This window comes from Mizuhopecten yessoensis, unplaced genomic scaffold (assembly GCF_002113885.1).
Source record: "Mizuhopecten yessoensis strain PY_sf001 unplaced genomic scaffold, ASM211388v2 scaffold9615, whole genome shotgun sequence".
NCBI lineage: Eukaryota > Metazoa > Mollusca > Bivalvia > Pectinida > Pectinidae > Mizuhopecten > Mizuhopecten yessoensis.
In genome coordinates, this window is record NW_018408136.1 from 380605 (window position 1) to 393786 (window position 13182).

The 13182-nt window shown below is 36.5% G+C and overlaps 2 protein-coding genes across 2 annotated transcripts in view; one reads left to right on the plus strand and one right to left on the minus strand.

The window, feature by feature from the left end:
• Positions 1–4002, minus strand: part of LOC110458460 (E3 ubiquitin-protein ligase MARCH6-like) — a 24098-nt gene extending 20096 nt beyond the window's left edge. The window contains exons 1-6 of the mRNA XM_021510162.1: positions 3961–4002; positions 2209–2305; positions 1833–1906; positions 1142–1285; positions 808–880; positions 335–488 (exon numbers count right to left, since the gene is read on the minus strand). Coding sequence (XP_021365837.1) covers positions 335–488; positions 808–880; positions 1142–1285; positions 1833–1906; positions 2209–2305; positions 3961–3991 — 573 coding nt within the window. The 5' untranslated portion in view covers positions 3992–4002. The remainder of the gene's footprint in view (positions 1–334; positions 489–807; positions 881–1141; positions 1286–1832; positions 1907–2208; positions 2306–3960) is intronic.
• Positions 4003–4191: 189 nt separating this feature from the next.
• Positions 4192–12736, plus strand: LOC110458468 (WD repeat-containing protein 88-like). The gene is made up of 10 exons (XM_021510178.1): positions 4192–4350; positions 7259–7455; positions 7736–7799; positions 8722–8860; positions 9132–9258; positions 9968–10081; positions 10290–10443; positions 10872–10940; positions 11147–11239; positions 11617–12736. Exons 1-10 carry the CDS (start codon positions 4243–4245, stop codon positions 11746–11748), a joined length of 1197 nt encoding a protein of 398 aa, XP_021365853.1. The 5' UTR covers positions 4192–4242; the 3' UTR covers positions 11749–12736.
• Positions 12737–13182: the final 446 nt, after the last annotated feature.

Sequence of the window (13182 nt, forward strand, 5' to 3'; positions counted from 1 at the left end):
GGTTTTCCTGTTCTAGCCAGTCTACCCAATACCCACATCACCAATACCTACCCTAGGTTGATTACCCCCCGGGTTTTCCTGTTCTAGCCAGTCTACCCAATACCCACATCACCAATACCTACCCTAGGTTGATTACCCCGGGGTTTTCCTGTTCTAGCCAGTCTACCCAATACCCACATCACCAATTCCTACCCTAGGTTGATTACCCCCGGGGTTTTCCTGTTCTAGCCAGTCTACCCAATACCCACATCACCAATACCTACCCTAGGTTGATTACCCCCCGGGTTTTCCTGTTCTAGCCAGTCTACCCAATACCCACATCACCAATACCTACCCTAGGTTGATTACCCCCAGGGTTTTCCTGTTCCAGCCAATCTGGCCCCCCTCCATGTAGAATCTGCTCCCGTAGCCACACCAGACTTATAAAAGCACAGAGTGTACATGTCACCACAAAGCAGCCATGAAAACAGTCGGATGCTAAGTTATCACTGAAACAGAAACAGGTTATTTCATTAGAGTACACCATTTGAAACATTGATTAGAGTAAACTATCATGGAATTGTTTTTAAATAGCTGTCAACACTTTTCAAAAACTATCTCTTCATTTCAAATAAGAAAAAGTGTCAAACATTTAACAACATTCTAAGGTGTACACATACATATCAGTCTGAGATAGTAGTACATAAAACAGCTATGGATATTTTATCACCATGAATATATTTAATGTGGTTTTCTCAATTAACTGAAAGATACATTTATATATATGTATACCTATAACAGCATTCATATCTGTGTAGCAATACTTACGTAGAAAGCATGTCTAGTGGTAATGTGAGGAGTGAACTGACCGACCCCGTGAACAGACATCGGTAAATACGACCTGTAACAAACAAGTATATGTTAGTGTGTGGGTATTGTACAAGGAAATGTATACAGTTTTATTTATTACAGAGTATATGTATTAATAACCCTGTTTTGGAAGCCATTGGCCACCTTACAGAAAGCATGCGGTGACCAAAACTTCTCTTACAATGAGGGTGTAAGTATACATAACCTGCAGCTATGAAAAGACCTGATATCCCATTAAAATTACAAAGCCCAGCTTTCTGACAGCCACATGTACTCCTTCACACAGACTTACAGGCAGTGAGGGGTACGACTCCCAGCCATGCAAATGCCACCAATGTGTAGTGGAACCAGTAGCGTATGGCGCGACCAACGCTGGTGAGAAGGCCGCTGAAGATATCCTTGATAGGAAGTCGCTTTGGCATGTCCGGTGAGTAAACTAGAAAATGCAATTAGAACATACCGGTAGGTTAAAAATGAGCAGCAGTGTAGTTTTTCTAGCCTATAAATGGAGTCATTGTTTTTTGGAAGTTATGTTTTTAATGCAGATTCACTGAAAAATGTACCTCATTTGGCATACATAGGTAAGCATACTTTCACCTAATGCTGATTAGAAATAGAAACAGTGAAACTATGCTTAGCCTTCATGGTAAGTAACACAGGTCTATTCTTTATGTTCCCAGTAATGGAGAAGTGTCTCTGATCGGAAAACATTGTGTTCCTTAGCTATTTAATGCATACAATTATCTAGAGGATAACAAGGCAAACGTAAATACAACAACTGATACAGGATAATAGGTGTAACAACCGGAAGTGAAATCTATAATTATAACAATATCACTTATGAGTGCCACAAAGAGGAACCTTAGAATGGAAGCTGTGCTGGAAAATATCATTACACATTAAATGTAAGCAAACGTAGATCTATATACATGGATTCTATTAAACAATAAACATATTTTTTACATGAAACCTTTTGTACTTACTTGGAGTAAATGTGAATCTGTGCTTGCATAGTTCACAGTATTCTTTTCGACTATAAGTTAACCATTGTAAAAGACTGAAAAAGATATGCACAGATATTAAACAGATGAAAATTCAAACGCTCTATAGCCTTTTTCCTTGTAAAATACTCAGAATATGAATTATTGTACTGTAACATTACCATTACTATTATTTCACAGCTGTAATAGGATTCTAAAAAACAATTAAAACTTTAATGTCTTGTGATAATATCTGAAAGGGAAAATATCAGTGACATGGTTTTTTGAGAGATATTTTCTGGTAGATATATATGGATGTTAATCAGAAGCTTAATCAACACTAAACATATAGATAAGCAGAAGGAAGGAATATATTTACCATTCTTGATGTATGTATCGTATACTTCCTGTACACACACACGGATGATACAGGGGTTTATCTGGCGTACTCTCACATCGACAGACACGACATATGTCTGTAAACAAAATGGTAGACAATCATTTTATATACATTAAGATCAATTGTAACACACAAATTTATTCAACCAGTTATGTCAATACAATGGGATTCTTCAAGAATCCTGCTATGATTGATTCTGATTTACCTAACGTAACATATAAATCACCTTTAATACTCTCCTGTATCTTGGGCCAAGGACACTGGAATCCGCCTATTCAGAAACTAAGTGCTAGCTACCTTACCTAGTTTTTCATTTCATGAACATCTATGTTAACAACAGGCTGCATTTCAAAACTTTGCCAGTTTTATCAACTTTTAACATTTTGGAATAGTCTTATTATAAGTAAAGCAGAAGCTACAACATCTTTTAAATATTGAGATTGTTTTTATCAATTTCAGAAAGAAAAACACTTGTAAATTGAAAAAGGACAAATAAGCAATCTCTTCCTTCATTTTATAAATTCTGCTATGTTTATCTTCATGTCTCAAGACACGACATAACCTTCAATCTGGATCTCATTATTAGTGATTAACCTTAGCCCTAGAATGTTATTTTCATCCTTGAATAATCTGTCTACTTATTTTGGTACTTGGCACTGACCCCAGACATGCGCAAGGTTTTCTCTTCCCTTTATCGCATTATTCTGCCTGTCTTCATTTTAACTCTATGATTTGAAGGTGGCAGGCTGATCTCCATTACCTCTCCAAGAATGATTTATAAGCTGGATCTTCAATGTTACATTTTGCAAGTGCTCAGCATCACATGCAGATTTATGTTTAATTCAGTTGGAATTTTTGATTTGAAGATGCTAGAATATATTTTTCCTTTGTTAATTTCTAAACGATAATTTCATTGTTCACAGGATTTCGTCATGGCCATTTCAATTTATGATCAGATATAAGACAATCAGTTGATAAGGTTTAGTTAGTATAACTGCATTTAAATATATTTTTATTCAACTGAATTTACGATTAATTTGCACTAATATTCTAGGCATGTCCAAATAGGAATAGGAATTAATTATTTGTAATAGCTTTAATGTTATCGTTTATATTTTTGGGACTTCAGTTCTTTTCCCATTTTAATAATGGAAGTATATACACTGGAATTAAGATGCACCGACATTATAGACTTTGTCCTGTTGCAGGCTGACCCGAATTTTTCAAACTCTACATGGTGGTCCTGTGCATCTCTTTACTGCTCAAACACTTAAACCAGGGACATTGGAGTATATTATGATCCTGTACAACCTGATCCTGTTGTCAGATTTCCGTCTTTCTGTCTCCAGATTAGTCCCCTACTAAGACATCGTTATCTGATGATGGGAATTATGAAAGCCGATAATGTCTCCACTTAACGTTACACAAGGCGTATATTTCACACGGTTGTAAAAGCCTTCCATAGCCTTGTGTTGCCTTGTATAACCATGTACCGACTTTTAAATAAAATGTACTTGAACACATGTAGGTACAGTTGTCACATCCCATCAAAAGGGAAGGGAGCAGTGATACCCCGACATAACTGATGCCAAAATAATCATAAAACCAAACTAAGATATAATCTGCATATATAAGCAGCATAAATAGTATGCACGTTATTCATATAACATATATATACATCCTTCATCCAGACACAAGGGCGACGGAAACCCGCATATTCCATACTAGTACCTGTTTGTCCGTCTTGTTCTTGTTCCTCCATCTTGTCACATACTTATGTCGTAAATTTTGTGTCGGTGAGCTAACATTGTAAAGTGAAGACACTAATATATTTATATATATTCTATAACTTAAACACAATCAATGTCTTTTTATTAAGAAATATATATTTCAGAAGGTAATTGGTTTTTTTTATTGAATTACGACATACAATCACCGGAAGTCAGTGCCTTTAGACTCGTTTGCAGCAGTATTTGGGAAACTAAGGACGCGAAGCAAGAGAAAATGTGAAAAATGTCCGACGATGAAAGTTACTCTTTGGCCATAGAAACAACACCCATAGATTTTGAAGAAGACGGAAGAGAAACAAGAGCGACATGGGAACACGAACAATTAGCACAGGTTTGAATACATGCCAAGAATGACATGCATTTTCGACTGATGTGTGCTGTGCGTAATGTCCTTATCATAGCTATATAGGCTACTGTGGTCTTATATCGAGGATATCTTATGCTTTACATTTGTACCACTGGCACTACCTTTTGAACATATTCATGATTAATTAAAACGCACAGTTCCAAGTTTAATTTTACATATTTCCTAAATTGATTCACTGTTAAATTTGTCATCATTGTGGTGTCAGGTCGTTTCGGTAACAAGACAAAAGTCGTATCGGGACTTTTTTCGGGTCGTTTCGGGACATGTCAAAAGTAGTTTCGGAATTTTTCATTTATTTTTTCTGTAGATACAATTGTCTTTATTCTTTAAACATATTTTATTGACAAATATATTTGAACAATGGATTGGGTAAAAAATATTACGACGTATCGTAGGATTCTCCCATCATACATGTACCATTACATGAAGTAAATAGATATAATACTAACACAGACATATAATACACTTCTATCACATTTTGCAGATTGGACATAAATATATATATTATCACAGAATGAGATCTTCTTCATAAGTTTTGTATGCCATAAGACTAGAAGTCAGTCAGGTGTTAAAACTGGATTGGATTAGATTAATTTAGGCCTTTACCTGGGATGACCCATAAAGCCACATTGTGGCTTAATTCCAATGGGGTCCCTAAAACATAAAAACATTGTTCAAAACATATTGCTGGATTTGATGAACATTGCTTCACATGTCTAAAACATAGTCTACATATTTCACGTTTTTACTTTTGTGAAATTTAACTTCAATATAGCAAAATAAAATGCTTAAAACATTGTTAAAATCAATGTTATCTCATTCGTCTCTTCATGTCAATAATGGAGAATAGATTGAATTGAAATCATGATATAACAATATCAAACAAGGAACCTACAGTGTATCAATAACGAAAGAAATTGAATGTTAAATTGAAAGTTCCTTTCTGTATTTAATAATGATATTAGTTTCACCAGGTAACAACACACTGTCAATCAGGTAAATGTTGGTAGGTATCCCCTTAAGGATGTACACCTCTGAGAAGTCAAAAAATTCCTGTATTAAACTTTTTTTCTTATATTGATTTTTGGAAAAAGGAGATAATGGCATAGTAGAAAATGCAAAAAAAGCTATATGTCGGTGTGTTTGTTTTTGTGCTATGATCGGTCAAAGATACCAATTTAACACAATATGTGATTTTAGGTGAATTTTCGGGTTTGACCATTGGCAGAACAAATTCATACAATTTCTTCCAAGTGTGTTATCAGATATGTATGAATGTTTGTAGAATTGATAAAAATATTATTTTCTTTGAAACTATGGAAGTAAAATGTCTTAAACTTATTCATTTTACTCAAAAATGCGATTTTAGTTACCCCTACCCCTTATTTTTTAATGAAAAAATGCACATTTTTTGCCGATTAAACGCTTGATATAAAAAATTCCTGTAATAAACTTTTTTTTGTATTCAATGAATCGAAAGAAAATGAGTTTCTTTTTCTAAAACAGCCACAAAAATGGGGTGTCGGTGTGCTTCTTTTTTTGTCCCATTATTATTTGTGTTGTTTTTCACCTTTTTCGGGGTCAAAAATCAAAAGTGCTTCAGTTACCCTAATATGTAAAAAAAATAACAATAATATATAACTTTCCACTTTTTTGCGTATTATTTTGATCATATTGAACATTATAAAGTTGTACAGCAAAATTGAACCTGCTACAATTAAAAATGGTGACACAATGACAATTTAAGTGATCAATCTAGTGTCAAAAAAGGTGAATTTTGGCCCTTTGTGAAGCGCAAGAAACTCACATAAATACACTTTTTCAAAATGGCCACCAAATTGGTCATTTTTTAAAAATTCTTGTAAAAAATGTTCTACGCACAACAGACATCTAGTTTTTTTTACATGTTTTTTAGATGTGTGTTTGCTATTATACTTATCATAATTTGTTAAATATTACAAAAACCCGTTACACCAGATCAAAACGAGACTTGAACGTGACTGAAACCTCAGAAGAGTACATCCTTAAGCTCTAGCAATCTGGTAACAGTACCTGGTAATGATCCCAAGCACGGGTAGGTCGTGACACAGGTCATAGACTAAAACCATACTTGTGTTTTTACAGGACTTTATATGAAACGGGAGGGAAATCTAATTTAGAAGTGAAAATGTTATTTGTCACAAAACGACTTGATTAAGTCCAGAAACATCTTGTGTTATGTCCCAAAACGTCTCCGGGACTCCCGAAACGACCTGTTACTGAAACGACTAGCATTCATTCTCGCTTGTATCCCTTGTTGAAGATAACTAAATCAGACTGACCGATTTGGCAGCATAAATGAGCGCTATTGTTTCGCAGGGATCACATCTGAAAATAACAATTTCAGTTTTAACAACTTACTTTACACCAGTAGCAAGGAAAAGTTATCTGCATTAGACCTACATTAGCCACTAACAACTTTGAAATTAGTCTGAGTTTCCTCTGGTCCTGACACCAGACATCTATCTGTGATAATGTCTAAGTCTGGTGTCAGGGACAGAGGAAACTCAGGCTACTTACAAATATATCTCAGTGCTACTGCTATATATATTTGATACCCAGCAAAAAAGTACCGATGGATGTAGCCGGAGTTTCCTCTGGCCCTGACACTAGACAGATAGATGTTTGGTGTCAAAATGTCTAAGTCTGGTGTCAGGGCCATAGGAAACTCGGGTACCATGGATGTATATGATTCAATGCTGGTGACCTCAATGACCAGTCACCTTTGTTGCCAGGGCAAGTAAGATATTACATAGATAAATGTAGCTGCATGAATGCAAACATCAACCTAAACAAAGCTTTTGACTGAAATGAATTTATCTTTAATTTCCAGGTGCGGATTAAAGTATTCAGGGGACACTTTGGTGGTGTGAACTCCTGCCAGTATATCGACAATGATACCAAAATACTATCGGGATCTTCAGACAAGACAGTGAAGATATGGGACATTGACACAGGCATTGTAACTAATAGCTACAACTGTCATTCAGATTCGGTCAGTGCTGTCAGCATCAACGACAATGGATGCAGGTGAGTAACCAGTTAGCCATCATGGTAATTATCCGGTATTTGATTTTAGTATCGCCCTTGGTGAATATATTTTTTATCCTTGAAATTAAATTTTCACACCATCAATTGTTAACCTATCACAGTTGAATTAATATGAATAGTTTACAAAGTTGTAATTTTTATTAGCCATTGTGATAAATAAATCCTTCAGAAGCTGAAAAGAGGAAAGTTAGACTGGAGCAAACTTTGAAATCGATTAGCTTCACAGTATGTGTAATCTGTTAATACTGCTCTGTTGAAGGTTTGCGTCGTGTGGCTGGGATAAGAAGATTGGAGTGTGTGATGTGGAGTCAGGGAACATGTTGGTAAGGTTGTGGAGTCAGGGATCATGTTGGTAAGGTTGTGTAGTCAGGGAACATGTTGGGAAGGTTGTGGAGTCAGGGAGCATGTTGGTAAGGTTGTGGACTCAGGGAACATGTTGGTCAGGTTGTGGAGTCAGGGAACATGGTGGTAAGGGTGTGGAGTCAGGGAACTTGTTGGTAAGGCTGTGGAGTCAGGGAACATATTGGTAAGGTTGTGGAGACAGGGAACATGTTGGTAAGGATGTGGAGTCAGGGAACTTGTTGGTAAGGGTGTGGAGTCAGGGAACTTGTTGGTAAGGGTGTGGAGTCAGGGAACATGTTGCTAAGGTTGTGGAGCAAGGGAACTTGTTGGTAAGGGTGTGGAGTCAGGGAACTTGTTGGTAAGGTTGTGGACTCAGGGAACATGTTGGTTAGGTTGTGGAATCCGGGAACATGTTGGTAAGGATGTGGAGTCAGGGAACATATTGGTAAGGTTGTGGAGGCGGGGAACATGGTGGTAAGGGTGTGGAGTCAGGGAACATATTGGTAAGGTTGTGGCGTCAGGGAACTTGTTGGTAAGGTTGTGGAGTCAGGGAACATGTTGGTAAGGTTGAACTCATCACTTTATTCATCTGTTTGTCATTTATGTTCGTATTATGAGCAAATTAGCATGTTTATCATAAAAGTTTCACGAAAAATTGAAAAATAATATTGAAATATAGATATTGAATATTGACTATTAGTTGTTATGTACAGGAAAGATGAGTTTATTTTTAATACCCTGTATATTACGATAAGAAGTATATGCTTCAAATACCATCAGTTGTAAAGGGAAAATTTGTTGCTATGGATATAAGCTGGATGCAAATTTTAATGAAATTTGTGATCTACATCAAAAAACAACTGTGTACAGCATTTGTACATATATTCCATCTCTGACTTTCAGTGGTCGGGGAAGCATGCTGGAGTAGTGACCAGTTGTAAGTTTTCACATGATGGGAAACTGGTTGTCTCGGGATCAGACTTGGACAACACACTGAAAATTTGGGATGCCAACTCGGGTGAACTTATCTACAATATTGAAGGTAGTCCTAATAATATACTTCTGTATGTGAGAAATATAAAACATGTACTGGGTAGTTATGAAATGTGAAGGGCAAAAATGCTGATTTAACAAACATAGAGTGAAATTATCACACTGCAAGCTAATTTTCTAATATTTGAACTTGTAGTAGTCAAAATATTTTTTTTCTTTATTATCATTTATTTGATGATAATAATGCAATATTTATTGATATGATTTGAGTCCTACTGTATGGTGACTTAGGTGTAAAAGTCTAGTATTACCGTTTACAGATATACACTCCAGCACAATCACGAGCTGTCAGTTTGCCCCTCTTGATGACAAGGTCATCACAACCTCTATGGACCAGTCAGCAAAGTTCTTTGACCTTCGCTCCAACAAGGTCACCATCAAAGTGGAGTAAGTGTCTGTCAATCTGCCAACTTTCTCAATATTGAATTGGTGTGGAGAAGGGTGGCCAGGAGTTGTAAAAGATATCTTCGTTTTGATATAGCAAATATCTACTGTATTATATACCAAGACTAGGGCTACATTCGCGTATCCCGGTTGAAACGGTACGTGTGGCGCAGACATTTTGCACGATAAACGAACGCACTTGGACCGTTCAATAAGCAGAGCTAAAGATGCACAGTTTCGGAGAATAAAAAACAGTGTTTCAAGAATATTATGACCTTCTTTCATCCGTCCACTGAATTATATAACGTATCTTAAAAACTACATGTGGCTTGACATTGTTTTAGAAAGAAATAACGCTAACTTTCAAAAGTCAGCATTTCAGTTTCGGTCAGGTGCGTCGGGACTTCTCAATCTACACATGCCAAATTTTCCTGAGGTCAGCTTCGGTCCAGATCCGTACCTGTCGTTTTCTTTACAGGTTCAACCGGTTTAACCCTTTCAACCGGATACGCGAATGTACCCTAGTAATTGAAAGACTCACACCAACACATTTACCAACACTTACCATTAAGATAAATTTATATGTATTTGTTCGGTGAAAATTATTGTTTTTCTTTTTATTAAAGTGCACACTAGAAAGTCGTGCAAATAAGTGATTAACACTGTCCACATAAAACGGGTAACATTGTATGGAATATTTTGTATTGAACAGGGGACATATCAATGTCATATCTTCCTGTGATGTGACGTTTGATGAGCGTAAATTTGCTACTGGTTCCTGGGACAAAACCATCAGTATTTGGGACATTGCCACAGGAGGCTACAGGTGTGTACAATCAAGTCAATCTTCACAAATCAGGGTGGTGAAACATAAATGATGATAAAATCATGTTCACAAATTTGATAAAATGGAAACTATCATGTATTTTGCTGTAATAATATATAACATATGTCAGGTTTACATTGATGCATCGCACCTTGCACCACCATGTCTTGTTAGCTTTATTAACCTTTCATCCCTGCTATGTTCACAGATCTAAGGGACCTTTGGCCCTGTCTGGTAGCCATGATGGGTCAGTCAGCTCTTGCTGTTTCAGCAATGATGGTCTGATGTTGGCCACAGGTTCTTACGACAAAACTGTTGTGGTGTGGGATGTGGAGAACCAAGTTCAGAAACTCAAGTTACAGGTGAAAGTTTGCTCTGGATTAAGAAAGAAAGCACAATATTTATGATAGAGTTCTCCCAATTTGAAATATATTATATATGTAAGTAGTTTATCAAACAACAGTCAAGAGTACATTACACCATAACACCATTATTTGACCTGGTTTTGATAAGATTATTTATTCACTCTGTATACACCTATATAACCTGTTGGTTCTATTGGATTTTTGTGTTTATGTGTAATATGTAAATTAAAAGCACACTTCCCCATGGCCACTGACTGGTGTAAAATGCTACCAGTGTTAGTAGTTATGTACCAACCATAATGAATTATTGTTTACCTATAATTTACTTGCTGACCATCCCCGGGCTATGCTGCTTACTGAATGCTGTACTCCTGGTCCGCCTCATCATGCTAATTTACTCATCCGTTGAGCCTTCCTCTCCTCAGGGCCATGATGACTGGGTGCTTGATGTGGCCTTTACAAAGGACATGCAGTACGTGATGTCTGCCTCCAAGGTATGTATACATTTTTAAAGAAAATTTTATTTGCACAAAGTTGACTTGTAATTATGTATGCATGTTAAAAAGAAAATTTATAGCATAAGAGACATGCTGTTTGGATGCAAACATTTACCACTTTGTTGGTTTTGTGGAGCAGTGATGGAACTACTGCACATACATGTGTTGTTGCTTTTTACCTAGTGGGTATTATCATGTTACAGGACGGCACTATAAGGATCTGGAATGTTGAGGAGTCTGACAAAATCCCTGTTGTCATGGAGAGGAAGAAGGCCATAGGTCTCAAGATAATCAAGGTAGTTAACGAGTGACTAGGTTACAGGCTGTAATTACAGGGATCACTTCCAACTAGTATAAAACTAGGCGAATAGGAGTTTACTGACGATATCAAATATATTATGGTATATGTACATGTGTTATAGTAAGATGAGAGGTTAAATGTATTATGTAATGAAAATATTGTTGCATCAAAAACAAATCTTTATAGGGTATTACCAGTAGTGTAATTAAATAAATCTGCATTTAGTATTGGTGTAACTTTATAAATGTTTAAAGGATATCGGAATAATGTTATAAATGTTTCAAGAGTATTGGTGTAATTATATATGATATAGGAATAATTATATAAATGTTTTAAGGGTGTTGGTGTAACTAAATAAATGTTTAATTTCAGTGTAGCAAATGTGGCAAGCCGTTTTCTATGACCCAGCTGGAGAGTTTCCGGGATGTTTCTGTGTGTGTGTTCTGTCGTCTTAAGAACCGAGAGAAGACAATGCTGGACATCATGAACATGGTGGACTCTTGATGTCGGTGTTAGTGTCGAGCTGGTCAAATTGTATCGTGTTCTGTGATTCAGGTGACTTCCTGTGATGGAGTTGGTGACACCGCCCTGTCCTACTCCATTGTTACTGGTATCGCTGTTTCACCACTCACCAAGTCTGTGATATCTATGGTCTTCAAACAAAGTCATGTTTCTGGGTTAGTTCCATCATGGTTTTTCCTGGCCATGTTTCTGGGTTAGTTCCATCATGGTTTTTCCTGGCCATGTTTCTGGGTTAGTTCCATCATGGTTTTTCCTGGCCATGTTTCTGGGTTAGTTCCATCATGGTTTTTCCTGGCCATGTTTCTGGGTTAGTTCCATCATGGTTTTCCCTGGCCATGTTTCTGGGTTAGTTCTATCATGGTTTTTCCTGGCCATGTTTCACGGTTAGTTCCATCATGGTTTTCCCTGGCCATGTTTCACGGTTAGTTCCATCATGGTTTTCCCTGGCCATGTTTCACGGTTAGTTCCATCATGGTTTTTCCTGGCCATGTTTCTGGGTTAGTTCCATCATGGTTTTTCCTGGCCATGTTTCTGGGTACGTTCCATCACAGTTTTTCCTGGCCATGTTTCTGGGTTAGTTCCATCATGGTTTTTCCTGGCCATGTTTATGAGATTGTACATCAGTCTGTATAAGACAGTTATGAGCTGATCGACTTTGTATAGATATATAATTGAGTGACCAATCAGTGAAGTGTTAAGAGATATCTGAAGATTTCAATAAGAAATCTTTCTCAAAAGTATTTTATATGCTTCAAATCCTTGTGATAAGGACATTATAGTGTTGTCCAACTTCCATAGACACATGATGCATACTTTGTGAACATTTTGTATAATTAAAAATTAATATTGAACATTGTTTGTATATCAATTGTCATGAACATTTATTGAAATATTTTTAAACATATTGTTGTTGCTAAAAGTTTATGTTAACATGTAAAATAAAGTGCAGGCCTGAAAAGCTGTACGTTTATAATTTTGGTGAACTTGGTTTTTCTTTTAGTGAATTAAATGCTTGCATGAAACCTTGACATATTCTATGTATGACTCATACAAAGATTACCTTGGTTTGACCTCTTGGTGACCTTGACCTTTTGGTAATACCCTTCAGAGTTGCCCACAATGCCATCTTGTCACGATCACACCTACCAGTATATTTATGAGGTTTCATTACAAAAACAAGAGATCCCAGAGGGATCTTGGCGCCCACCTTTGTACCATCTTCATTAGTTCTTTGTCAGTTCGATCTTTTCTCTTCTTTCCTCTAATCTGTTTGATCGAGTCATGTTAACAGTAAATGCACCTTGAGGTAACTTTTGATCTAAACTTAATACTGATGTGTATGAAAGCCAACCTTCAAAGTGAGTTTGTCATTTCACATATTTACTAGTACAGTACTTAATGTGAAAGAAATAGAAT